The sequence below is a fragment of the Dermacentor albipictus genome, chromosome 9 (assembly GCF_038994185.2).
Source record: "Dermacentor albipictus isolate Rhodes 1998 colony chromosome 9, USDA_Dalb.pri_finalv2, whole genome shotgun sequence".
Taxonomy (NCBI): Eukaryota; Metazoa; Arthropoda; class Arachnida; order Ixodida; family Ixodidae; genus Dermacentor; species Dermacentor albipictus.
Genome location: NC_091829.1, coordinates 26,775,659 through 26,802,575, shown reverse-complemented (window position 1 = coordinate 26,802,575; position 26,917 = coordinate 26,775,659). Strand labels below are relative to the sequence as shown.

The 26,917-nt window shown below is 46.7% G+C and overlaps 1 protein-coding gene across 4 annotated transcripts in view; it reads right to left on the bottom strand.

Annotated features, from left to right (window-relative positions):
* The window catches only part of LOC139049596 (uncharacterized), a 279,537-nt gene that overhangs the window by 161,406 nt on the left and 91,214 nt on the right, over positions 1-26,917 (bottom strand). The window contains exons 2-3 of one of the 4 annotated variants that reach the window (XM_070525170.1): positions 18,042-18,108; positions 11,905-11,957 (exon numbers count right to left, since the gene is read on the bottom strand). The exons of 1 other annotated variant lie outside the window; for it this stretch is intronic. Coding sequence is in view for 1 of the 3 variants with exons in the window: in XM_070525168.1 (XP_070381269.1) it covers positions 18,042-18,108 (67 nt within the window). In the remaining 2 variants the exon portion in view is untranslated. The remainder of the gene's footprint in view (positions 1-11,904; positions 11,958-18,041; positions 18,109-26,917) is intronic. 2 more of the 4 variants (XM_070525168.1, XM_070525169.1) reach the window with 2 other exon arrangements.

The following is a 26,917-nucleotide window of genomic DNA, read 5'->3' as shown; positions in this document are numbered from 1 at the left end:
TTAAACTGACTGGACTCGAGACCCTTCACTGACTCAAGCATCCTCGAACCGTGGATACAGCCGTCACTGGCACAAAAGAGGTATTCGAAGTACCCAGGGACCCAATAAAGAAACGACAAAATATCGAAGTGCTTTGTCAGATAGAATTCGCTGAACTCTCAAAACTAATAAACAAGAAGAAAGTAAGCTGTATAGGAAATTATGAAGTCGGAAAGATTGAGGAAGCAGTCAAAAATGACCACAGCATGCAATTAGTGCGAAGGAAACTTGTCATAAGACAGAGCCAAATAAAAAAATGGCTGTGGCTTAGCTAAGGTTAAGCCCAGGATGCGAAGCATACTAGCCTTTATTTTAGTTGTTGAACCACTGTTTAGCCTGGTGAACTGCTGTTGCTTGGCTATATTTGGTTCGGCTAGACGAAGAAACAACTCATGCGTTACTCTGCTTCGCCTTCAAGAGTGGAACGCGACAGCGTTCCCGTCGACCCGCCAAGGGGTGTAAGACAATGGGCTACGGCGCAGCGACTACGCGCCCCGCATTGGACGCGGTGAGCGTCGAGCAACGCAGCGTTCGGCGCGGCAACGAAATGTGCTCCTGAGCAAGCGACGCACGCCTGAGCCTTAAGGCAACACCGCATTCACTAGAGGCGCTTTTGTACCGCTTTGAAGCATCGTACTCGTGGCTCAGTGGTAGCGTCTCCGTCTCACACTCCGGAGACCCTGGTTCGATTCCCATCCAGCTTATCTTGCAAGAGTTGAGCCAAAGCCACCTAGAAAATCAGTCTCTGTAGCACGCCGCAACCTTCGCTTCTCATTCCAACGAGCAGCTCTGTCTCCAGGAGGCATCTCACCTCGTGAGTGTCTAGCAGAGGCAAGCGCAGCTGCTTATATACCGCCGCGACGCCGCGAGCGACGGCGCGAGTTGGAGCCCCGGTTCTTCTCTGTTGTGACGTCACGGTGTCACGTGGTATTGAAGGCGACACCGCCGCGCCTGAGGAGCTGGTTTGAGCTCTCGTAATATGCTTCGCATAAAATTTGGACGACGCTTAAGGTTCGCCTTTAAGAATGGAACGCGATAGCGTTCAAAGACCCCTTACTGCTTTTCATACTTCCCGGAAACTGCAGCTTACGTAATCGTAACATTTACCGGGAAACGCTGGTTGCGAACGCTATGGACGAAGGCAGGCTTTCTGGTAGAAACGCGGCCTCTTGCGTCGGTCGATCTCCTGTTAGTGTTTTGTGCTTTTAATATTTCAGTCTGATAAGAGCTAACATATAAGATATGCGCTGTCGGTGTTTTTTTTTTATTGCATTCGTTTCTTGGCTCTCGTTCTCAAAATTCCAAGGAATAACTTTGTTAAGAATGAAAGACAAGGCATGAGCAACTCTAATGGTAGAGAAGTTGTTGGGTGTGCATGGCTAGGAATTTGGTTACACATTCTTTTTGACGAGGCAACGTCTGAAGCGGGACGCCGACGTCGGATTTCCTGCGATACGTGCTCCTAAACGCTATCGCATTAAAACGCGCCAAGCTACTGGCTAAGCGTCTCAACACGCTCACTTGCCCGCGAGGAGTTCATAGCTCGAAGGACGGCTCGGCGCCGTTCAATTGGACATTAATGTTTTCGCATTCTCAACTCATAAGGAGTGCTCAGCTGTCGTCGGATTTTTCAGGATAATTTCAATGTAACAGAGTAATCAGGGTCAAACTTGACTTCAATCAACCATTGTAGGACAATGAATGACGTCCACGACATCAATCAGGCAATTGAGAAATATGCGGAGTACAATAGACCTCGCTGTATGGCTTTCATAGATTAAAGAAAGGAATTTGATTCACTAGAGATAGTGGCAGTCATGCATGCATTGCGTAATCAATGATTATTGAATGCATATGTGAATATCCTGCAAAACTCCTACAAAGATTCCACAGCTTCCTTGCTTCTGCACAAGAAAAGTATAAAGTTACTTATAAAGAAATGGGTCAGGCAAAGAGACACAATCTTTACAATACTATTCACTGAATGCTAAAAAGAAGTATTCAAACTATTAGACTGATAATGATTAGGAGTGACAACCAACGGCGAATATCTCAACCATTCTCGATTTGCAGATGACCTTGATCTATTCAGGAACATTGGGAATGAATTGCACCATATTATTGAAGGCCTTAAGCGAGAAAGTGTAAGAGTAGAGTTGAAGATAACATGCAGAAGACAAAGGTATTGTCCAATAACCTGCCAAGTGAAAAAGAATTCATGATCGCCAGTCAGCCTCTACAGTCTGTGCAGGAATACGTTATCTAGGTAAACTACTCACATTACATCTTGATCATGAGGACGAAAGTTACAAAACAAAAACAAACAAAAAAGCCACACGCCTGCGCGGCACACGCAGTGCAGTCACATTCCGGGCTTGCGTGCAACCTAACATTGGTTCAAAGGAACTAATCCAACTTCACAAATGCACGCCTTCATACCCTGGACCATATATTTTACAGCTCCATATTCCGTCCCACCTTCCATCACGTGACTGCACCTTTCTAGTCCCTATATGGCTTGGAGTAGCATTTCCAAATGCGCACTCCTTTCTGATCTGAATGGCCAATAGCTCATTCTCCAACTGCTACGGGTGGGTCGAAACGATCGCGCACCTTTTCCGAGAGTGCCATCGCTTAAACCCGCAAGGAGCAGCCCTCTCAGCCACGCCATAACAACTGGACAAGCGCCCACTCCCCAAAAAAGTAACATTCTCGGAAATTGGCTTTCACGAACATCAGCGCGAGCCGCTATGAAGGCACTGCGGCGTTATTTAAGAAACACTGAACTGTTTGACAAGGTGTTACTGTGCGCACTGTATGACGCAGAATGTAAAAGTGGAACGGCTACACTGTGTAACGCTACGTAACGCCTTCGCAGACTGTGTGAGTGCGGGCAAACTGAGCCATACTCCCTTGGGCCTCCGTTAAAGCGTCTACGAAAAATATTCCCGAACTCAACCGAATGCGTCATTCCTCTCTGCCTCTTTCCGCTTTCTTAGCACTTGTTCATGTCACCGGCCTTTATTGAAGTCGACGCGGCCGGAAATAATGGTGCACTTACTTCCTTCGTTGAAGTCGGTATAAGTGGGAGAAAGACCAGAAACGCGGTTCGGTGTGTTGCGTCTATTTACTTCATTCTCAAGAACCAATAACCCCGCACTTCATTGAACTTGACTTTGATGTAGAGCGAGGCTTTATCCCACGTGTGTGATGGCTCATATTTTTCTCGCAAGTTTGTTGTGTTAGTTGGATGGGTCCCAAGTGAAATGGTGCAACCCCAGCACGTGGGATGGGACGCGAATCGGCTGGCAGGAAAGAAACAAAACGCAGAAACAATATTTTTGTAGAAACAAAAAGATGCAAGAAAGCATGAAAAGTGACGCACCCAGTTCTACTGATCGGATGTTAGGGAGATAAATGCGTAGTAGATCCTAACACCTGTTACCGCTAGTGTGAAGGTAAATTCAAAAACGGAAATTTCCGTGGGAGAGTCTGCGTCTCACACAGGAAATGAAAGACCCTCCCGCATACGTTGCTAAGCCTGAAACTCGGTGCCGAGGCCCCAAGGGAATAGAACACCGGGAGATAAGGGAGAGAGGCCGTGTGATAGCTTCCTTCGAGAATTTGCGCTTTCTTCACACGTTCACCACGCATCTCCCTTTCATCTCTGAAAGGGCGATGCACGCAAAGTGCCTCGAGCGGCCAGTCGCGCGAGCATAATACGTGCATTTGCGGGCTTCTTTCATGCTCGGAAAAACACTTTTACGTAGCACGTATTGAGCAACAGAAAGCTGTATCGGGAGTTTTTCATGTCGCTCTACAATTTTCTTATTGACACTTTTCATCTAACTAAAATAATTGAGAAGTGCATTCATTAATTAAGACTAAACGTCTAATTAGGTAGAATAAAAAACATGAGTACCTCCAAGCGACGGCAAACCTTTCCTCTGTCCAGCTGCGTGGCATTCGCATATTTTAAACTCTGGCTAAATTTAAGCTGGGACACGCTCGAAATATGTGCCTATATGTGCACGGCAATGAGTGGCCATGGCTAACGCTGGGTCCCAGGGTGGGATCGTGTAAATGCACAAATGACCGCGAAAACGAACTTGACGTACAGCTGTCGCCGTAGCTGAATTGATAGAACACAGCAGGCTTAATCTGGAACACGTTTCTTTCGCTCCCCCCGGTACCAAGCTACGGTTTCGTCCACTGTCAGTTCCATTTAGGTTATGTTTTTTTTTAAAATTTCAATTAGAACCGCAGGTCATTTCCCCTATGCTCCACACGCCTTCATTGTATGTTGGCCTCGTGTGGCTGTGTTTAAATAGTTGTCAGTGTCGCTGAGATAAAAACGAACTAAGTGCCCTATAAGTTAACTCATTCTCATTTCCTCATTTCACCGTTGTGCGCCCAGGGCGCGCCGCTTGGTGCTCAGATTATCTATGCAAATACGGAACGCCACACTTGTTCACGTTCAATGTCTCCTGCGTATGAGGACGCCCGAGTGGATGGGGAGAAATCTGAGACGCGCCGCGCCTGAAGTATGCAAATAACGGCGCCGCTCCACTACTTCGCGTGGAGCCAAAACTCGTCACCGGAGCCGTCGTGAAAGCTGCCTGTCCCTGCACTGTAGTTGGGACTTTCAACATAAAACTATAAGGTTCCAGCCTAGGTATTAAGTCTTCCTTTCCTGCTTTCTCCAGAGTTCGCTTGCTTGAGTGGTGCGGGCAATAAAACACGACACCGAACGGTTAGTCAGCGGGCGTAATTCAAGACGGCTTCTTCGTTTGAGGTATTACCGCGTTTGCGGCATACTGTACATATAGCCACGTCGTTAACATTTTTTTTTTCTTTTCTTGATTCGTGATGGCTTACATGCATTTAATAAGAGTAAGGTTGCTTTATTATCTCGACGCTTGTCGTATTTAAAGCAGTCGGATGTGATCGGGTGCTACTTTTTTTTTATGTGGTAAATTACTTCTTATACAAGCTATTACTTAAATATCGGAGATCAGCTCTCGGGATTCCCGCAAGGTGGGGGAAACAAGTAAGTGACCAGGAGCAACAATGCGCCCCAGAGAGGCATGTGTCTGCTACAGCGAAGGTCCAGAAAGGGCACAGCACATCGTAATGGAATGCCAATATACATTCACTCAGCAAGACCCGTAGATAACGTCCACTTGCCAGAAGCGCTGGGATTTATAGCGAATGGAAGACCTAACTGATCAGCAGTCGACATAAGTAACAGACGTGTAAAATATCTGCAGAACAAAAGCTGAGACGAGATCGATTGAGCCGGAGTCAATACAAGGATGGGTAATTGTACACTGTAGAGGTAGAGGTCTTCATGAAGTAAGAGAAGCTCAAGATCGGATACGCAAAATGCTAAGTCTCGATATACATCATTATAGCTCAAGCAGGCTCGGTGACTGTCGCCGCTGATTTCAAAGGAGGTGCGAACGAATATCATCATATTATCACGAAAAAAAAAACTGTCTAATGTTCTGTTCTAAGCAACTTGCAAGTGGAGCGATCGAAGCCGGAAACAACTGTGCTACTCTATTTATCTCGCTTTTACTGCAAAAACTACTTAATAAAATAGGCTGAAAAAGGAAGAGAGAGTATTACAACAACGTAAACGCACACAAATAAATGTAGGCCGCACATCCATCCTTCAGGGATGATTGGCGACGGTAATGTGATTAGCAATGTTTTCTATCATGAGTCTGTAATTAGTAGTACGCTAATATACTGAGATGATTATTACGGGCACATACCCAGTGTCACATATCGATCGACCGAAGTTCGTGTCAGAGAGATCCATTGAAGAGCGGTGCATATACAGGACTCGCTTGGTTAAACCACTGGAAGCCACGTTTTCTTCGCATCCGTGACGGTTCAAATTTGCGTTGACGGTAATGCTATGCTCGTCACAGGTGTTTCACAGGAACTCAACATGCGAACGCCCGAGAACGATGCAGTCTTTCCTTTTTGTTTGTTTGTTTGTTTGTTTGTTTGTGTGTGTGTGTGTGTGTGTGTGTGTGTGTGTGTGTGTGTGTGTGTTTGTGTGTGTGTGTGTGTGTGTGTGTGTAACACTTGCCATGTTCACGCTATTCGGCTGTGACTTTGCGCTGGGAATATTAGGGTTGCGGGCCACGCCCTTTCGAGTGTAAGTTACACCAACGATATCCATCATACACAGGCATGTTGCACAGGCAGGACGAAAAAAAGTGCACGGTATGTTGCTGCTCCGAAAAAGAGTCGAATGCCAGCCCAGTTTCAGCATGCAGCCAATTAAACAGCACACCAAGTTCAACGTTCGTGGAGTACACTGCGCACGATGGACAATTGAAATTAATACTGCGTGCCCGCGCACCGGAAATATTCCACATTTTCCCCAGATATGAGCCTGTAAAAGATGTGACCTTGCCTATAGTCTAGCGCTACATTTCTGTAAACCCGAATTACGGGCGTTTTTTTTTCCCCTTCTGTCACTAACGCTCTTTCAAGGGAATACTTTGCACACACTTTTAATAGAAAGAGTAAGTTATCACGAGAATAATTTGAGCTGTAATGTAGAATTATTCATCAAAGGGAGCAGCATGTACAGGGTTGCAGGTTTAAACATACATCTCTTTTTTTTTTATTTCACTGTTTCGAACTACTAAAGATGGCAACTTCACGGTAACTTCATGGTCATGGCGCTTTGTTGCTAAGTACGACGTCACTGATTTAATACCCAACCTTAGTGCACTACATTGAAGGTTGAGAAAAAGAAACCAATCCGCAGTTCTCTTCTACAGCACTTTGCAAAGTCACTGTGCAGCTTTTGCACGTTAAGCTCCAACAACATGAACAAGGTGAGAAAATGTGGGTAAGGGTGTGACAAACGCCCGTTTGTGTTAGGCATCTTTGTATTTTCCTTGCCTGGTCATCTTGGACCGCATGGCGGCCTCGTTTAGGTGCTGGAAACTTAAGATACTGCCATGTAAAACTTGCCCACGCTTTTTTTTTCTTTTTTTCTGCGGGGTGGGGGGGGGGAGGGGGGGGTCTTCTCCAGCTTCCTTTTGGCTAACTGGACTCCAGATTTTCGAGACCTTTTTTCTTTTTTTCATCAGAATATATAAGTATGGTTAGTATTGGTGCCATTAGAGAAAAGCAGAGCTGTCGTTATTAGAGGGTGACCTATTGTTCGGTCTTATCTTTTCATTCAATAAAAAAAGAAGACAAAAGGTTACTTCAACTAGACCTTGGTAAAAATCGCAACAATTTGGTCGTTACAAGAAGAGCAAGCTTTTACCGGCTCAAGTTTCCTGTTTCTTCTTGAAAGCGTAGCAGCAACAGCTTTTTTTTTGGGGGGGGGGGGGAGGGGGAGGGGGAGAGGGAGTTTGTGGAGAGGGTGATGGTAGGAAGTTCCGGTTCCGGTTGACGGCCGCGCCTTTTTCTCGGTAGCAGAGCGGGCGCATTTTAATGGAGTTGCCCGTCACCGTCGCTGCACCCTGGGAGCCTTGCGGTATATGCACGCCGTGACGTCCGTACAGCCTCATCAGTCTAGAGCTTCCCCCCCCCCCCCCCGACACATTTCCAGCGTTACGCACGCCTTTATGTCTTTCTTTTTTCTTCTTCCTTTCCTTGATGGCATCTTATTTGTTTCAGTACCGAGTAAAACAGTCGGGAGAGTGAGCGGTGGGCGGAAAAAGAAGGAGCCTGCGAGAAGTTACCTAATCTCGTCAAGCAGGGGCAGCTATTACCGCGGTGGGCTTGTCTTGAACTCGTGTTTGTTCTTAATACTTCGGGGCGGTGGCTTTAAGCAGTCGTTGCTTAACGCCGTTTTATGCGTTGGTTTGTTTATTTGTTCTTTTTTTCACTCGGCGGAATGAGTTGTGTGAACTATACTGCAGCGGCATGTCTTGTTACCACACGGAAATTTAGACAGCAAAACAAAAAGCGCACGGTTTGCTAGAAGCACATTACGCAATTTATCTTGGTAGTCTCAAAGTGCGGGTTCTATCTCCCACAGGAGTTGCCGCCTTGATTTGGAAAAGAACCTGCGTCAAGCCCGCACGGCTGCTCCAAGGGACGTGTGTAGACCGCGCGGTTGTGTTGAAGGGACGGAACGAAATTCTTCTGACAAGACTCACATTTTCTGAGCTTGCAACGCGTTGGGGAATGCTTAACGTTAGTACGTTTGGGCTGCAGGTGGCCGGGAAGGTTGTTGCGGAGAAATTACCTCTGAAATTTTTCACGTGGGCCGCGTTAGACGAGCCTGCACTCGGAAAAAAAAATGAAGAAAGAAAAGGTCCTCAGTAATCCTCCAAAGGCGGAAGTAATACAGCACCGCTACGAGGTGCTTACTAGGCTTATGCGATTTTACACAGCAGGAACTTGCCCTAGTAAAAATATGTCGTGGCCTAGTGCGTTAGACATCTTGCAACAGAAGGTACCGACATGGCGAAATAAGGTAGTCTCGGCAGAAGTAGAAACGCAAACGGACGACTGATATTAGAAGCTATTTAATTAATCAAACAGTGGAAGTGCTTGCGCCAGTAATCCGTGCCAGTAATCCGTGCCAGTAATCCATGCCAGTAAACCTGTACTACGTAGAGAACGCGTTTCGTGAAGCACATGTAGACAGCGTTGTGATAGCTCTGCTTTGACGCACTTGCTACATGTTTTGTGCTTATCGTAGATTTGCGGCAACCCATGCCGGTGAATAAACAGTGCGTATTTACCGACTGTTCTTCGAAGCTTCCCACGCCATTGTGCATTTTGAGCGCTACTTTCTCTTATAAGCAGCAAACGGCTGCTTTTACGTCGTGGCAGTGGTTTCAAAGCAGTCATGGGCCCCAAAGGCACCTTCTACAGACTTCCGCCTCGAATCTGGTACGGGTATCATCATTTCATTTGTTCGCATGTTTTCTAGGCTGAAATCGGCAGGAAAGAAAGTACATATATGAGATCGTCCAGGAGTTCCCCATCATAGAAAACCCATGTGCTCTATAACTTGCTACATCCAATAATCCCCCATCAAGTATTGAAAAATATGGGTTTTTGTATGGGATGCAATATATCTGATATGGTATTATTAGCTATACGGGTTGTGGGGCGTATGTGATTTATTTTCATGCACTCTTCCCCAGCACGAAACCAGTGAGAAGCGGTCACTGTTGTTTCTGCCCACTAAATTTAGCACCTACCCTCACGGGAAATTGGCCAAGGTTCGCCGTGAAGAGAAAATGGCTTCGCCTTGCCGCTAACTTGATACTAAATAACGTCAATATGTAAAAACAACAAAGAAGTCATCGAAAAGGAAAACAGTGGTCGGCGTTGGCATCATTGTCACCGTCGGTCCAGTTATCCGTACTTTTAGATGGCCCCTTCAAGGTTTTCCTGTGACTCACCCCTATAATTATCGGGGCAGTGATGCCACAATATTGTACATTCGGTTTTGCTTGCGTAAGTACGAGTTCTGAGGGCTCCCAGCTGTTTTCACTAATCTAGGTGATGTCATAATTTTCTGGTTTCAGGCATTCGCCATAAAATTTTGCCTCTGCCACACCAAATAAACTCTCCGAAACAAAAACAAGAAATATCACCTTGTTAGTATTTATCTATATTGATCATTCTTTACCAAGCAGCAGAATTTATTTTCCTTTTAACTTCAATTTGCGACAAGGGATGGGAGATTACTGATGAACTCTCGTGTACCTTACTTTAGATGCATCGTAAAGAGCCCAGGTGGTAAAAATTATTCCAGAGCCACTTAGTAGATTCGGGGCTCCACAATTTACTTGGTTTTAATTAAATTCTAGAACAATGAATAAAATTGTGTTCAGAACTTGTGAGACACCCTTTATCCCTATCACTGTTCTTTGCTTAGCCTCACTTTATTTCATTTGTTCCCCTGTACTGACTACATCATCATGCATTCCATTATTTACCTTATGATCGGCTTTCTTACTATCTTAATTTATTTTAATTTTTTTCCTTAAAAAGTACCCGATTCTTGGCCTATCCCCCAACTGGACTTATAGGAACTCATCGTCCTGGTCGTAATTATCATCGTCATTGTAGTCATCATCATCGTCACGAACCAAGCGCGAGAAGTGTGGAGCCAAGGAAGGGCTGGCATTTAGCCGTTTACACTCATTAGACAAGCTACATTTTCAAGCATTCGCAGGAAGCTGTTCGCCGGGGACTAAGTTAGTATATTTTTTTTTGTATTATACATAAGCTCCCCACATTTCCATCTCAATGCAATGTGGGAACATATAGCCATTATGGCAAGTGACAGCTCTATGTTTGACAACAGCACATCTTGCAGCAGCATACAAATAAGATGGCATTCAACACTGGAACTAACAATAAGCACAGTAGCGACCCACAAAACACATTTTGGATTATCCTATTCTAGTGTACATGAAAACCAAAAACGTTCTTTTTAGGCAGACGTTGTGAATTGCCCGTATTAAACCGTCTAACGCAGCCAAATGTCAGTACAACGCCTGACTTTACATAAAATCACTGTTCTATTTGCTTGAATTTTATAGGAAGTCCCATTCACATATTCCTCATACATGCCATCAAAACAGGTAATACACACATTTTATTTCCTAATACATGTTCGTGCAGCTGGTAGAATTTGCCGTATGTTCCTTCGCTGTGAACATACTTGAACACTTGTTAGAACTCACAGCTGCACGGTAAGTCGATGTTTTAAATGTTGTCTTAACACCACAGCCACATTGCTGAGTGCCTTATTTTGGCCCCAGTTACTATTCCTTCTATTGAAAGCATAACCTTGAAAATTCAAAGTCTCTTACTTCAAGCTATTAAAGTATTAAAGATGAGACGGTGCTTTTGTAACGCCGCCTCGTTCACAGCTTACAATATCAACTCCACAATGCCCGAGGCCTGCAGGGTCAAGAGCAACAGCTAAAACAAACAGTAGCTTTTGTTATTCCTTTTTTCTTTTTTTAATTCCTTCTCGAGATGTTATAAATGCGGATGAGAAGAGCCCATTAGCGGCCGAGCTAGCGGTCAGGACCCCGAGGTTAATCGGACAGAAATTTTCCATCGACGCCTTTTTCCTACTAAATTTCACGGGTTGTCCTTCGTTGCCCCGAAAAGCGGCGCTTCAAGTCGTTAATGAGGTGCACGTGGAGTGTGTGTCTTTAATACCCTCGGGCGAGCAAGGACGAAGTTTCGTTTTAGTCTTAATATTATTATTAAGTTAGGCAACTTATCTCGGAACACGCACGTGTGACGACGTTTGCGAAGTGCGCTTTCGTGCGCGAAGTTTTGTACACGTGTGCGAAAATTACCTTAAAGAACGTGGCTGTCTCGTACACGTGCTCAAATAGCTGTTGCTTGGAAACATTGAGCTCCTAACGTTCGCGAACTTACTGAAGCAGCGCTGAGCTGCGCGGCCAGTCCAAGTTTCCTAATTGTTAAGGCACGGCACTTCTACTTTAACGAATACTGCGTAGGTAGAAAAGCGGCTACACGCTAAAACCTTGAATTCGGGATTATGTGTCCAGATTTCGCGGGAATTCAGATTTCTTTTTTCGCAGATTCCGTCTTATGCAAACTTTCTCTGCGTAATACGGAATTATGAAAACTATACTGTCGCTAACTATTGTGTAAACTTCTATTTGGGACCAGTATGTATAGACACTCTTGCTTTTTTTTCTTTATATTTCATAAAAGTTCTCTACGCAAGGTCCAACTTTCTTGTTTGGGGCGTAAGTCCCTGGTCAAGCCTTTGCATAGGCATTTTGTCTGCGCCCCCGGAACGTCAGTGTGATGCTCAATAAATTCGTTTTGATTTCATTTGATTTCACTTTTTCTCCTCGAATGTACCTCATGCTCGCAGTGATGCCTTGATCTTCAGCCAGGTGACTTGTAATGATTACCTGCAGTAATGTATACCGGAAGACGTTTTAGCACACCTGTTTCAGACAACACAAGAAAGAAAAAGACAATCACAATTATTCAACGCGAGTGCAAGTAAATGAGCAAAATGCCGAATACCAGAAAATGCACATGTTGTTCTTGCTATGAACAAGTGGCACGTACACAGCGATTGATTGATTGATTGATTGATTGATTGATTGATTGATTGATTGATTGATTGATTGATTGATTGATTGATTGATTTCAATGGCGCATGGACCAGCTATGGCCAAAGAACGCCATGACATATGGACATACCCAGCAATGCGGGTCTGTCAAGAATGGAGTTGCTTGCACAAGATCCGTTACCGTTAAAGGGTCATTTCTTACACGGTCAGTGTTCTTAAAATAGGACGCAGGCACTTTTAGCTCTGCGGAGGCGACTGTGCTTTCGGTGCAGATGCCCGTAGAGACACTCTTTGCTCGCATGTCACGTGTTCGTGCGTGTATAGTGTTTGTTGATATTTTCTTTTCTTTTCCATCCTTTCGTTGTTGTGTGAGTAACGAATTCGGTACTTCAGTATGCCCGGCACTAACGCAGCCTTACCTTCCCATTTTTCTACGTCTGACGTAACTAGATAAGATAACAAGGTTCGGAAAATAAAGACTGCCTTACTGGGGTGAGCGAACGGGCGTTAGGCAGTTTTCTAATTGCCTACCTTCCCAGTTTTATACATCTCAAATAACTAGACAAGATCAGATAGCTAGGTTAAGAAAATAAATAGTGCCTTAATGGCGAGAGCCAACGGGCGTTGGGCAGTTTCTCAGTTTCTTTTTCGGCCCTAAAAGAGAGCACACATTGCTGCTGTAAAAGCAGTCTAAATGCAACTATAGCCGTCATCGCCTTAGCAGATTCAGCCACTACTCAACATTTCACTCAACATCGATTGCATTCCCTCGATCCATCTATGCAACTGCGGCTGTTACCAGGGCTTCCGCGTAATGAGGAAACAATGCTGTGCCGCTTACGCTTGGTCGTCGCATTCACGAATGCATATACGTTTTTGATTGGAATGGCTGATAGCGCCGAGTGCAAAGCCTGCGGTGTCGAAGAAACTATAGACCATCTACTGTGCTACTGCCCATCATTTGAAAATGAAAAACAAGATCTCTGCACAGCTCTCAACCAGTTAGATAGAAAACCATTCACCTTGAACAAGATCTTGGGACCATGGCCTCGCATATCGCAGCAACAAAAGGCCACAAAAGCGCTGCTGCGATATTTGAAAGATACAGGATTGAGTCAGCGTCTGTAATCCGGACTGAGTGACTGAACGATATCCCCGGTGGACTTTCTCTTCTTTCTTTAATCTTTCCGTCCCCGTTTCCCTTTTCCCAGTGTAGGGTAGCCAACCGGGCTCAGTCCTGGTTAACCTCCCTACCTTTCATTTATCATTTTCTCTCTCTCTCTCTCACTGCTACTAAGTATACAGGCGCTATACTGTGTTATTATACATGCAATGCAACGTGGGCAGAGAGGCGCGAAACTCTGTCAACGAGATGCCGGATCCCAGTCCGGCCTTTGACGCAACTTAAGGGAAGCGCAAGCTTCCGACAGCTGCGACATTTCCCGCGGCAAGCAACGTTCGATGCGCCCGTACGCCGAACTATTTATTGTTCGTGGCGCCATGCAGGTCTCGCTCGCTCAGCCATCCCACGGTTCGTAGAGTGAGTGAGTGAGTGAGTGAATAAACTTTTATTTGGTCCAGCAAAGCGCGATAAAACGCGCACCTGGCTAATCCCACGATGGGACTGACAGATCTAGTCTGCCGGCCCGATCGCGGGCGCGCTGGACGGCCAGGATTTGATCCTCAAAGACGGGACTTCGCAGGAGGGCGTCCCACTCTTCCTTGGTGAACTTCGGGCCCAGCGACCCGCACTCCCAGAGCATATGAGGCAACGTAGCTACCTCACCACAGGCCACGCAAGAACAATTGGTATAAACCTCTGGATATATGCTATTAAGGGTCGCCGGATTTGGGTACGAGTTCGTTTGCAGAAGTCTTAGTGTGACCGCCTGCGGCCTGCTTAACTTGGAGTGAGGCGGGGGGAAAACCCTTCTCTCTAAGCAGAAGAATTTAGTTATTTCGTTGTGTGTGAGAGGAGCGTCTCGGTGTCCGGGGAGAGAGTCACCCGACCCGAGGGCAGCGCGGTCGGTAAAGCCACGCGCAGCCTGGTGGGCAGACTCGTTGAGGTTCAGAGGTACCCCCTCAATCGCCCCCACGTGTGCAGGGAACGAAAAAATCGAGTGCATGGAGACGGTTCGTAGACGCTCCTCCGCTATAATGACAGCCTCTTCCTGCTGTATGGAAAGAAGTGATGGCTGTGCTGTAACTCTTAATCACGTTTCACTTACACTTCAGCCATAAGTTTGCGAACGTTTTTCTCCTGTCACACACAGACACACATTGAGAGAGAGAGAGAGAGAGAGAGAGAGAGAGAGAGCCGTTTATTGTTGAGAACCTGCACTGCGGTCTATGAGGGTGCCAGACGTCGAATTGATTTCTACCACCGTAAACTCCTTTAACGTGCATCCCAAGCATGGTACAGCAGCGCTCTGCATTCTCCACCCCCTCCCTGACGGAGGCCTCCGGGAATCGAACCCGATACCTTGGAAACATAATCAAACTCATTAAGCCACCGCAGGGCTGACGTGCACGCGCTTGTGAGTTTGTCAATCTCTGTCACTTCTAAGATTTTCCCTTACTACTTTGCTCCGTTTACCCGCATAACCGAGCTTTCTAAAAACAAATTAATTAACATCAATTAGTTCTTATCTTTGGACTTCTACCGTTTCTTATCTTGAATTTCCGCCTTTCGCCAGCTAAGCAACAGCTGGGCTGGACTTTTATGATAAAGCTTTCCAGAGAAAAGCCACAAATCAAGGCACAGCATTTTCGTGCCTAGAATGTTGGAAATGTCGAAGGCCGACAAGCGCACTCTCATATCGCATAGCCTAATCGCGCGATGTGAAGGATTGCAGACCTAATTCGCGCTATGAAGCCGATGAAGTCGCGGTCACTGACCAAATCAAGACTTAAAAAAGAACACATAGACGTTTCGGGGAGGATACGGGTTCCTTGGTCCCACAAAAACAGGCACGCTCCGTTTGTCTGCTTTATGCAAAGAACGATAGTTCAGCACAATGCATTGGAGGGATAGTTTGTGCGAATCCATAATTACATTGTTAAGCGCAAAACAACGGACATAAGAAAGACGACAGGACAAGGCGCTTCGTCTTTCTTGTGTCCGTTGTTTTCCGCTAAACAAATAATTATGCAAAGAAGCTGGGTCTGGAGCGTCTGGTTCTGACATTGATTTGGACATTCACCGCAACTTCAACCTGAGCAGATGGATTTTTGTCGAACCTTTGAATTTCCATTGTTGCGATCAACGAGAATCCCCAAGAACGCGCGCTGGATGGAGTAAGTCTTCAGCCATAGACCGCAGTATGCAGCAGCGTTGTGCGGTGCAAGATTGCTGGGCCCATAGCCCAGGGGTGCGTGAGTCGAAATCACGCTCTGCTAAAGTTTTTTTTTTCTGATTTCGTCGGTATTTTATAAGGGGAGCCAACGTAGACGACGTTCCTCTTGCGATTTATTCGTCACAGCAACGTAAGATACGGGGTAGGCTTTATGCGAGAGTAATTACACAAGGAAGAAAGTACAGGTGATGCGACACGGGATCATGTTGCTGAACTTAAAACACTGCCAAATATTAACACTTAAACGAGCGCAGAAAGGAACCACACGAGAGGAAGTCCCGGCAATTCTAGATTATTTCTTCGAAACGCACATGGGGTTGAGTTGACGCAGTCACACTCAGTAGCAGGTTTCTCCAGTTACGTACATATGTTCCTCAGAGCTTAGCTAATTACAGTGTGTGCATCTAAGTGCACCTAAGATTGTATGGATGCTTCAACAACAGCAGCAGCAGAAGCAGGAGGAGGAGGAGGAAGAGGTTTCTAGAGCTCGTTCTACAGGCTTCCATTCTAAGCAAAGATTAAGAAGACCTTACAGAACAGCATCTGCCATAACTGTGGAGGGCAGACCATTGCGATACCACGAGGAACTCACTCATGAAAAAATATCGCAGCTAATTCCTGCCTGATGTCCGACCATAGGAAATGGACACATCAGAGTTCAATTAGACAATCTGGAGGCATCGCACCTTTCGCGTGTTTCGCTGTGCCGCGTGAGAAATCGCCCTAATGAAAGCGGCCCCAAGCCTCCCTTGTTAACTTTTTTGTGTCTGTCCTTTCAGAGTTGCAGAATTAGTTTTAGTGGTTCAGGCTTGCCTTCCGTAATGCTGTCAAATGAGAGTAACGTCTTCAAGAAGAAATAAATACCCATGACCTAAACAGTATTTGAACCTTGTTTAGAAATATATTCTTATGCTGCATATGCACTCGTCTGTTATTATAATTCAGCTTCTAGTACTGCACTCATTACATGATATTGCAGTCATGTTAATGTGTTCTACCCGTACATTGCGTTCACTCTTTATCCTTATGTTGAGTACTGTATTGTGCAATTTGATTCTACTTACCAAATATATGCTACGCGCGATTTAGGAAAAATAAGAATAAAATGAAATAAAATCAGATAGCAGCGGTAAATTAAGTCAACGACAGAGAGAAAAGCAACTCACGGAATGGGTTCAAGCTGCGTACAAGGTATTTCGGGCGATTGCCTTCGTTCGGTGCAGAGCAATTTCCTAATGACCCGAGCACATATTACGCCCGGCTCTTCAGCTAACTGCTCAAAAGAGCAAAAAAAAAAGAGAGAGAGAATGAAAAAACGAAAAAATAAGAGAAAACGTATGATCCGTAACAGCGGGAATCATTAGATCGACCTCGTAATAACCGCCCACGCAAGCTGGAAAGGAAACGTCTCAATTCAATCCAGCCAGTTGTAACCCCCTTATTAATCTTCTGTTCCACGGCAGGTCGACGCTGGGCGAAGCGGCGTATAGCTAAAGGGTCGGTATAGTTGTTGGACCAGAGGGCCAATTAGAGAGAACTGCTCAAACTCTGCTCGACTTCGTTCCTGCAAATCTGAGAATTATAGAAAAATAAACGGTAAAAAAGGTTTAAAAAAAAGGAGGTACGAACTCGGGTCAACGCTGGTTTCCCGTAAAAGCGAGGCGAACGGATCCGCAGTCCGAAGCCAGAAACGTAATACATCGAACGCCGCGGCCCCTTCTGGAGAGCGGATCCAACCGCGTCGAAGCCTACGCCGCCAACCCGGAATTGTGCGCTATTACGCGAGTACCGACGCTGTACGGCAATCAGCGTAATTGGGAAGAGGCAATAAATCAGGCCGGTAACGAGGAGAAGATCGAGTTCCCCTACAGCTACGTCCATGACTCCCAGGGGAGACACCGGCGCCGCACCTTGGTATTTCTCCTGGTAACGGTCCCCCGTCCCTTACGTGCTTGCTTTCACTTCGTGTTTTGGTTCGCTTTGGGCTCCGTTGCCTACTCCTTTGCGCACCTTGCGAAGAACATAGGAGGACGAGGAAGTCCGGGTGGCTGCGGTGAATGAATGAATGAATGAATGAATGAATGAATGAATGAATGAATGAATGAATGAATGAATGAATGAATGAATGAATGAATGAATGCTTCCCTTAGTTATAGAAGCTACGACTAGGTTACGGTGGCCTAAGTCCATGGCTTTGCTCGCGAACTTTTCCGGACACTTCTGGACGTAGTCCACCAGGTGCTGCTCAAGGCACATGGCTATGACGCCGATTGGCGACGCGCTCTCCACCCGGCAGCGCATGCTCAGAAGCAACTACGGTTGTACGAAATGACCTCTAAACTAAATGACCTCGTTTAACGAATGATTTCGTATGCGCCGCCAGAATTGCTATCTGCCACGGGCACCCTGAACGCCTATACAGCGAGGACCTCTGCAACGACTTTGCAGAACGAATTTCCCTGCACAAAGAATATGCATGTACAACGAAGACTCCCCTTCCTAGCACCATCAGCCCCTATTTTGAAACAACGTGATGGTTTGCTCGGAACTGGCAACTCACGACTTCGTCACGGTCATCGAGGACAGGATGGAGGCGAAAAGCGACGAAGGAAGTAGTGGTGAAGAGCCTGCAAGAATAACAAAAAATTTTGACGGAGCTGTACGTTGGTGCACTTCCAGATTTTGCCGCTGAACATGTCGCGAACATCCTTGCTATAGCGTCTACTGCAGCCGAACATCCCGTCAGACTTTGTGTGCATAAGAAAACTGGTAGCTTAAGTCACCAAGTATAGCGCGAATTCATTTTAAATAAATATTTTCTTTTGCCGAACGTGCATCGCCTGCTCTGTAGCGATAGGTTACGGTGCGGGATCTATACAACGAAGTGACCTCATAACGAATAACTTTGGAGGTCCCAAGCACTTCGGTATCAAGCCGTTCGACTGTACGTCGTTGCAGCTTTCTCCCGTAGGCGGCACCAAAGGTCTCGCAAGGGCATCGCTCCCGCGATCTACAGGCAGCCGTGACGAGGTCTGTAAAATAATGCGGCAGTGGATTGCAAGCTACAGCCGACGCCAACTAAGCAGTGTGTTTCTGCGTCTTGTAGCGTGTCCACCCGCAGGCGAGTGTTGTCTATACTCAGTCTCGAGCACTGTTTGTAAATCCACGCAACCAAGCCTACATATTCCACTCCAAGAATCATTATCTTTCAGTGTTGTGCAACAGTATGCAGAAACGCCGGCAAGCCCGATAATTTTCGGCACTTACCGTCTACTGCACCCGATGAGCTACTGCACTTCTCACATTGGCAGTGCCAGCACCGGTGTCTGTATATTTGGTGCGACCCCCAGTAACGTAAAAGCGCCGCCGCCAAAGGGATCCATCATCACGGGAGGCCGGCGCTGGATTGCATAATAGCGCGGCAGTATTACTCCAAACTGCAGCCGCTACCCCCTGCTGCTTTCGCCACATCTGTTTCAGTATCATCGTTGCTTCATATGCGTGAACGCAAAATGGCACGCGCGCTGGGAGACACAATGAAGACGGAACGACCAGTTCTCCACTGTAATTTTGGTTCGTGTCACCTTTCCTATTTTCGTCTGAACATTTTGCCGCGGCCCGTAGCGTTTATAGCCGAGCCGTGGAGATTTCGCACATTTTGGGGGGCATGCGGCGCCAGTCCTTTCGTGAAAGCTGAAGACAAGAGACTTGCTTGAACCCCAGCCAGCCTTTTTTTTTCATACTCAATATCATTTTATTTTATTAAGCCGATACAACAAAACATGACTGGACCCATAGCCAGCACGGCTAGCGAAAGGTCCTTCAAAACGCAGTTTGTGCCCTCGATTGGTTTGAATGAACAGACGCAAGTCGATCGGAAAGGGGAATGCATTACGAGCGAGAGCAGCTCTAGCAGCGAGGAGAATGCACCCCGATCGCGTCAGATGAAGGTAGCCGAACGTCGCGCTGCCGCCGGTTTAAGACGCGACGAAGGAAGAGGAGTAGGAGGAGGTCGTTAGCTGCAGGAGGATCTAGCCTTGCAGCATGCGCGAGACTTGCAAGACAAAGACACCAGGGCGCCTCCTTTGAGGAAACCTTACGAAGGTCGGTCACCATTAAGAAGCGCAGCGCAAGACGGAGGAACAAGACGACGTATGCAGCGAGGCTGAACGGGACACAAGCTCGCAGCCCGAGAGCCATTCCGAGAACGAAAACGGCGCCGGATCACACAATGTGGTCCTCCTTCCAGACTCAAAGTCCACGCTGTAACAACTCTACTGTGGTCTAGCGTCTATCAAGTTCCCGCGCATATCATTAGACCTCGTGAAAGAACCCGGTAACAAAGGCTTCGCGGTAAAGTTTCAGTGGATTCCCTCCCACATCGGTATTGGTGGCAACGAAACAGCTGATGCTCTTGCATACGCAGAGCTCCATCATCCTCACAAAGTGATGGGCCCAAAGAGTAATCAAGGTAAAAAAAAAATCTGACATTCGAAATCACTTTGGGTCGCTTTGGGTTCTACCATATATGCCATGCCATGCATAACCCATAGATTTAGTCGAGAGGTAGCCTCACTTCTATATTGAATAAGGACAGATTCTGGTAGTACACCAGCATGGTTATTACGTCTTAAATATCAATTCTCCGAAGTGTACCCCATGCGTCGAGACAAAAGACATTGTTCGTGCCCAAAATCAAGATGAAAAGGGACGCTCTCCGGGAAAATCTGCAACAAAAGGACCTTCGGCGTGCGTGCCTGACAATTTTGTGTTCCCCGAAGGATCAGTTCTTCCCGCAAAGAAACTTCACTTCTCCTTATCGCACTTTTAAGAGAGGCTGGTATGATGGACATGTGGTGAAACACCACAGTGGTTTTATAACAGACGCTCGGGTGGAGCCGTTGCCGGCATTGACAGCCAGGCTAAACCCGCCTGTTGCAGCAACTCACCACCACCACGAAGTTTTGATTCAAGTACTCCAACGGTGGGAAGGGGTCTCGGCTCTATAAGCGAGGCAACGCAATTGAAACTTACTGAATTGAGATAGATCGTAATGTTAAATGCCTTCTGCGCCATTTCTCATAGACTCCGGATGCATTGCTATCGGGCTGGGACCCGCTTGACCAGCGCCGACTGGTGTGGCAGGCCCGGGAGAATGCTCAGACTGCAGAACTCCTACCCTAAGGATCCCATTCCGATGTCGCAAGCAGGAAGACCGAATGCTGCTTGCGTTTTTTTCTTTCTTTTACCGAGTAAAGTTCATCTATATTTCTCAAATGGCTAGATTCATGAGAAAGCCCTTGCACATTGCAGCACTGGAGCCCAAATGCTGCCTGATCCGTGGTCCTTATTCACATAGGAAACGCTTCGTTTTCCGAAGTATTTCTTGAGAACAGGCAGTGGTCAATTTTACGATCGCCAACGTATTACTGGCGAGCGTGGACGGCGAATAGCGCGCGGCCGTGAAGCACCAAAACTGCAAATACTGATTTTGGTTCTTGGAACCAGGCGTGATATACGTATGCCCGTTTTTCAATGATTGAACAGATCGAGCTTCACCAAACTCAGTGAGATTTCTAGTAAAGCTCTGGGAGGTGCTCAAGTCCTGCGTATAGAAACAAATGTGAAAGAAGAAAGAATGGGGGACAAAAGAGATTTTTTGTTTGCTTCCCAACCTCAGACAAATTTTGAGGCTAAAGAATAGAGCCCCTTCTTCGAGTCACTTCAAAGGAGCTTTTGCAAGAAGTTCAACTTGTGTCACTTGCTCAATCGGAGTTTCCATGCTTCGTTCTATTATCCTTTATCCTACCTTAAAAGTGAAAGCGAACGAGATGGCTCTTGAGTGAGAAATAGGGGCATTAGGCTCCAGGCCGGGCGGCATACATGTGCTTTTTTCATTTGTTCAAATGCAAAAAAAAAGCAGGGTCCTTGCGCCACAATGGCCAGGCCAACGATGAAAAATGGGAGTTAAATGCCAAGATACATGAAACACTCCTCGCTATTGCTTCCATTGGGAAACGTACGTTGCATTACGCCTTGAAAAAAAAAAAAGAGCAAAGCTATCTATAGGCAAGACGTAATGTTAAATACGCGAAAAGTGTTCTCTTCTTTGGGCCTCTGAGGTGATAAAAGCGTCTCTAAAGGTCGTTTTGCCCAGGGATGTATATCTGAGCCCTAGTGTTAGAAAATCGGCACATACAACGAGTATATAGGACTCCGTGGCTGTTGCGAAAGTTCCCCCTAGCCGCGCAGTAGAGGCTTAAAATTCGCTTTACGGCTTACAAAACGTGGAAGCGATGACTCAACGACGGTGCAAAATGCTGGCTAGCTGAAACACGTGGACTAGAATTGCTCAACAACCCAAAGTGTCGGTAATGTGTTTCGATCAGCGAGCTTTTTGCTCACCGTGTCGTCCTTTTCTTGGATCTCGCCGACTCGTCGGAAAGGATAAGCAGAGTCATGTTTAAGAATATTTATTATCAGCGCGAATCTCGTTGTTTAAAAGCCCCGATTGCCATTAGATCCGCTGCTCTAAAAGAACACCTTGCGCTTTATATACCTCGGGAAAGTGCGTTCCACATGAGACTCGCACTTCTTTTCGGTGAATTATCCTCGCCGAAAGTGTAAGCGCATTGTCGCAAGAATCTTTCGCGAACAATGGCCATCTCACGCGCTGAGACATTGTAGCTGCTCAGCGAGGCCTCGCTTGCGGCTGAAGTTATCTACATCGAACGCAGATATCGCACTAAAGATACTTTACTCTAGATAACGGGATGGACTTATGCGCCAAAACGCCCTTAGCGTGATCCTTGCTGCGTTCATAGCTTTCGTACGCGAAAACATGACTTAAATGCGTTGCGCAGTTACTGCCACCATTGTGAAAATGTAGAACCAGCTCGCGGTGGGGACGTATGTGCCTTTAATAACGTGCGAACAGTAGCAGGAAGTGATAACAAATAGTTACTTTAACTTCATTGAAATGCAGAAGACGGTGCAGTTTAGTCGATCTAGTTAGACTCTCTTGCCACTCATTTGCATACGCGGAAAACACGTCATCGGAGTTTTGTTGCAGAATTTCAATGGCAGTGCCCAGGCACCTTCTTGACGTCACGCTATGAAACATGTCTATAGGAAGCATACATGCTCCTTATAGGGAAACGCCTGGTCAACGTTTGGTCTAGCTGGGGTATTTAAGATTCCTAGGGTTTCCTTCCAAAACCTCTGCGGAAAACCACGCGGAAAACAAAAAGTACCAGCCCATACCTGCTCAAAATTGTATATCGACATTATATGAACTTCGCAGCAAAACATTTGTGCAGTTTCGATAGAAATAAGATTTGCATCCAATACCTAAACTTAAAAAGAAGCTCCGCGCAGTATGAAGCATGGCTAGATTAGTTGGCACTTCATTCTTGGAATATTAGAGCGCATGAATAACGAGGCACCAAAAGAACACGAAACAAGCTCTCTCTGAGAGTTTGTTTGCTGTCCTTGCCTTCGCGCCTCGTTCTTCCAGCGCTATAGTTCCGCAATAATGAAGCCGTGTGCCTCTTATCTCCGTCTGAGGTGGCGCTGTTCAACGTTAAACATGACACACAAACAAGACTAAATCTTAAGGCCTTCACGTTACGCGTCTCAATAGAGAGTCCTAGCTTGTGAGCTCCAGCTGACTCCGACCACTAGGCCTACCTGGCCACCCGAGAGGCTTTATGGAAGCAGCAAAGCTGGTAGCGCCATCTTGTGCGCAGAGTTGAACCAGAGCGGACGCAAGGCTGTTATTCCATTGACTTGCCGTATCCTATACTTTTCCGCTGGCCTAAATAGTCGGTAGCGAAATAGTCGTTAACGCGCAGCTATTTTATTATTATTTTTTTGTTTCACGAGAAAGAACTCTCATGACAGACGATCCACGTTTGAAACGCGTTCTAGTTAAAGGAAGCGTCACAAGTTTTCTTTTAATTAACGCGGCGTAACCATGATCTGTTTATGAGGCACGCCGCAGCGGGATAATCCGGATTTATTTTGACCACCCGGAATTTAACGTACGCGAGCGTTTGCGCCATCCACCACCATCGGAATGCGGTCGCCGCGCCTGGGACCGAACCCCGGACCTACTTACTGTTAAGCGGTCCAGCGTCATCGCCAATAAGCTATCTCCGCGGGTATACCGACGTTGTGCCTGCCGTCCGCTGCTACGGTAAACCCGTTAATCCGCTAAGCGCGACTAGGGACGATCCAAAACTCTTTAACGAGAACTGCGGTTCTTAAAAGTGTGACACGTGCTCGCTCTGGCGAGAATAACTTTGTACAAATACAAGTAGCCTCGCGTGAGCCTGTCCGGAAAGAACGGAATTAAATGCATGTATGTATTCAGGGTGACAGATGGGGGCAAGAAAGAGTACATCGTAAGGGTGACCTGCGGCCATCCATCAACGCGTGTTTGCTGCCTTCAAGAGGGAGCGACACGATTGTCTTCCATTGTTGTTTGTTCGCTTCTCTTCCTTTCTTCGTTTTTCTTTTCTTTTTTCTTTTGCCTTTTCTTTTCGCGGCAAAACGTTTTCACTTGAGGAGAGTATGGCGTGTATCGAAGGACAGGGGATTTTGTATCGCTCTTGGGTAGTGACCTTTATGTTCTTTCTCTGCAGAAGTTTTACATAACTTTGGGTAGCCAACCGGAACTACCTCTAGTTAAGCTCCCCGCTTTTCTATGCATCTCTCTCTCTCTCTCTCTCTCTCTCTCTCTCTCTCTCTCTCTCTCTCTCTCTCTCTCAACCAACCAACCAACCAACCAACCAACCAACCAACCAACCAACCAACCAACCAACCAACCAACCAACCAACCAACCAACCAACCAACCAACCAACCAACCAACCAACCAACCAACCAACCAACCAACCAACCAACCAACCAACCAACCAACCAACCAACCAACCAACCAACCAACCAACCAACCAACCAACCAACCAACCAACCAACCAACCAACCAACCAACCAACCAACCAACCAACCAACCAACCAACCAACCAACCAACCAACCAACCAACCAACCAACCAACCAACCAACCAACCAACCAACCAACCAACCAACCAACCAACCAACCAACCAACCAACCAACCAACCAACCAACCAACCAACCAACCAACCAACCAACCAACCAACCAACCAACCAACCAACCAACCAACCAACCAACCAACCAACCAACCAACCAACCAACCAACCAACCAACCAACCAACCAACCAACCAACCAACCAACCAACCAACCAACCAACCAACCAACCAACCAACCAACCAACCAACCAACCAACCAACCAACCAACCAACCAACCAACCAACCAACCAACCAACCAACCAACCAACCAACCAACCAACCAACCAACCAACCAACCAACCAACCAACCAACCAACCAACCAACCAACCAACCAACCAACCAACCAACCAACCAACCAACCAACCAACCAACCAACCAACCAACCAACCAACCAACCAACCAACCAACCAACCAACCAACCAACCAACCAACCAACCAACCAACCAACCAACCAACCAACCAACCAACCAACCAACCAACCAACCAACCAACCAACCAACCAACCAACCAACCAACCAACCAACCAACCAACCAACCAACCAACCAACCAACCAACCAACCAACCAACCAACCAACCAACCAACCAACCAACCAACCAACCAACCAACCAACCAACCAACCAACCAACCAACCAACCAACCAACCAACCAACCAACCAACCAACCAACCAACCAACCAACCAACCAACCAACCAACCAACCAACCAACCAACCAACCAACCAACCAACCAACCAACCAACCAACCAACCAACCAACCAACCAACCAACCAACCAACCAACCAACCAACCAACCAACCAACCAACCAACCAACCAACCAACCAACCAACCAACCAACCAACCAACCAACCAACCAACCAACCAACCAACCAACCAACCAACCAACCAACCAACCAACCAACCAACCAACCAACCAACCAACCAACCAACCAACCAACCAACCAACCAACCAACCAACCAACCAACCAACCAACCAACCAACCAACCAACCAACCAACCAACCAACCAACCAACCAACCAACCAACCAACCAACCAACCAACCAACCAACCAACCAACCAACCAACCAACCAACCAACCAACCAACCAACCAACCAACCAACCAACCAACCAACCAACCAACCAACCAACCAACCAACCAACCAACCAACCAACCAACCAACCAACCAACCAACCAACCAACCAACCAACCAACCAACCAACCAACCAACCAACCAACCAACCAACCAACCAACCAACCAACCAACCAACCAACCAACCAACCAACCAACCAACCAACCAACCAACCAACCAACCAACCAACCAACCAACCAACCAACCAACCAACCAACCAACCAACCAACCAACCAACCAACCAACCAACCAACCAACCAACCAACCAACCAACCAACCAACCAACCAACCAACCAACCAACCAACCAACCAACCAACCAACCAACCAACCAACCAACCAACCAACCAACCAACCAACCAACCAACCAACCAACCAACCAACCAACCAACCAACCAACCAACCAACCAACCAACCAACCAACCAACCAACCAACCAACCAACCAACCAACCAACCAACCAACCAACCAACCAACCAACCAACCAACCAACCAACCAACCAACCAACCAACCAACCAACCAACCAACCAACCAACCAACCAACCAACCAACCAACCAACCAACCAACCAACCAACCAACCAACCAACCAACCAACCAACCAACCAACCAACCAACCAACCAACCAACCAACCAACCAACCAACCAACCAACCAACCAACCAACCAACCAACCAACCAACCAACCAACCAACCAACCAACCAACCAACCAACCAACCAACCAACCAACCAACCAACCAACCAACCAACCAACCAACCAACCAACCAACCAACCAACCAACCAACCAACCAACCAACCAACCAACCAACCAACCAACCAACCAACCAACCAACCAACCAACCAACCAACCAACCAACCAACCAACCAACCAACCAACCAACCAACCAACCAACCAACCAACCAACCAACCAACCAACCAACCAACCAACCAACCAACCAACCAACCAACCAACCAACCAACCAACCAACCAACCAACCAACCAACCAACCAACCAACCAACCAACCAACCAACCAACCAACCAACCAACCAACCAACCAACCAACCAACCAACCAACCAACCAACCAACCAACCAACCAACCAACCAACCAACCAACCAACCAACCAACCAACCAACCAACCAACCAACCAACCAACCAACCAACCAACCAACCAACCAACCAACCAACCAACCAACCAACCAACCAACCAACCAACCAACCAACCAACCAACCAACCAACCAACCAACCAACCAA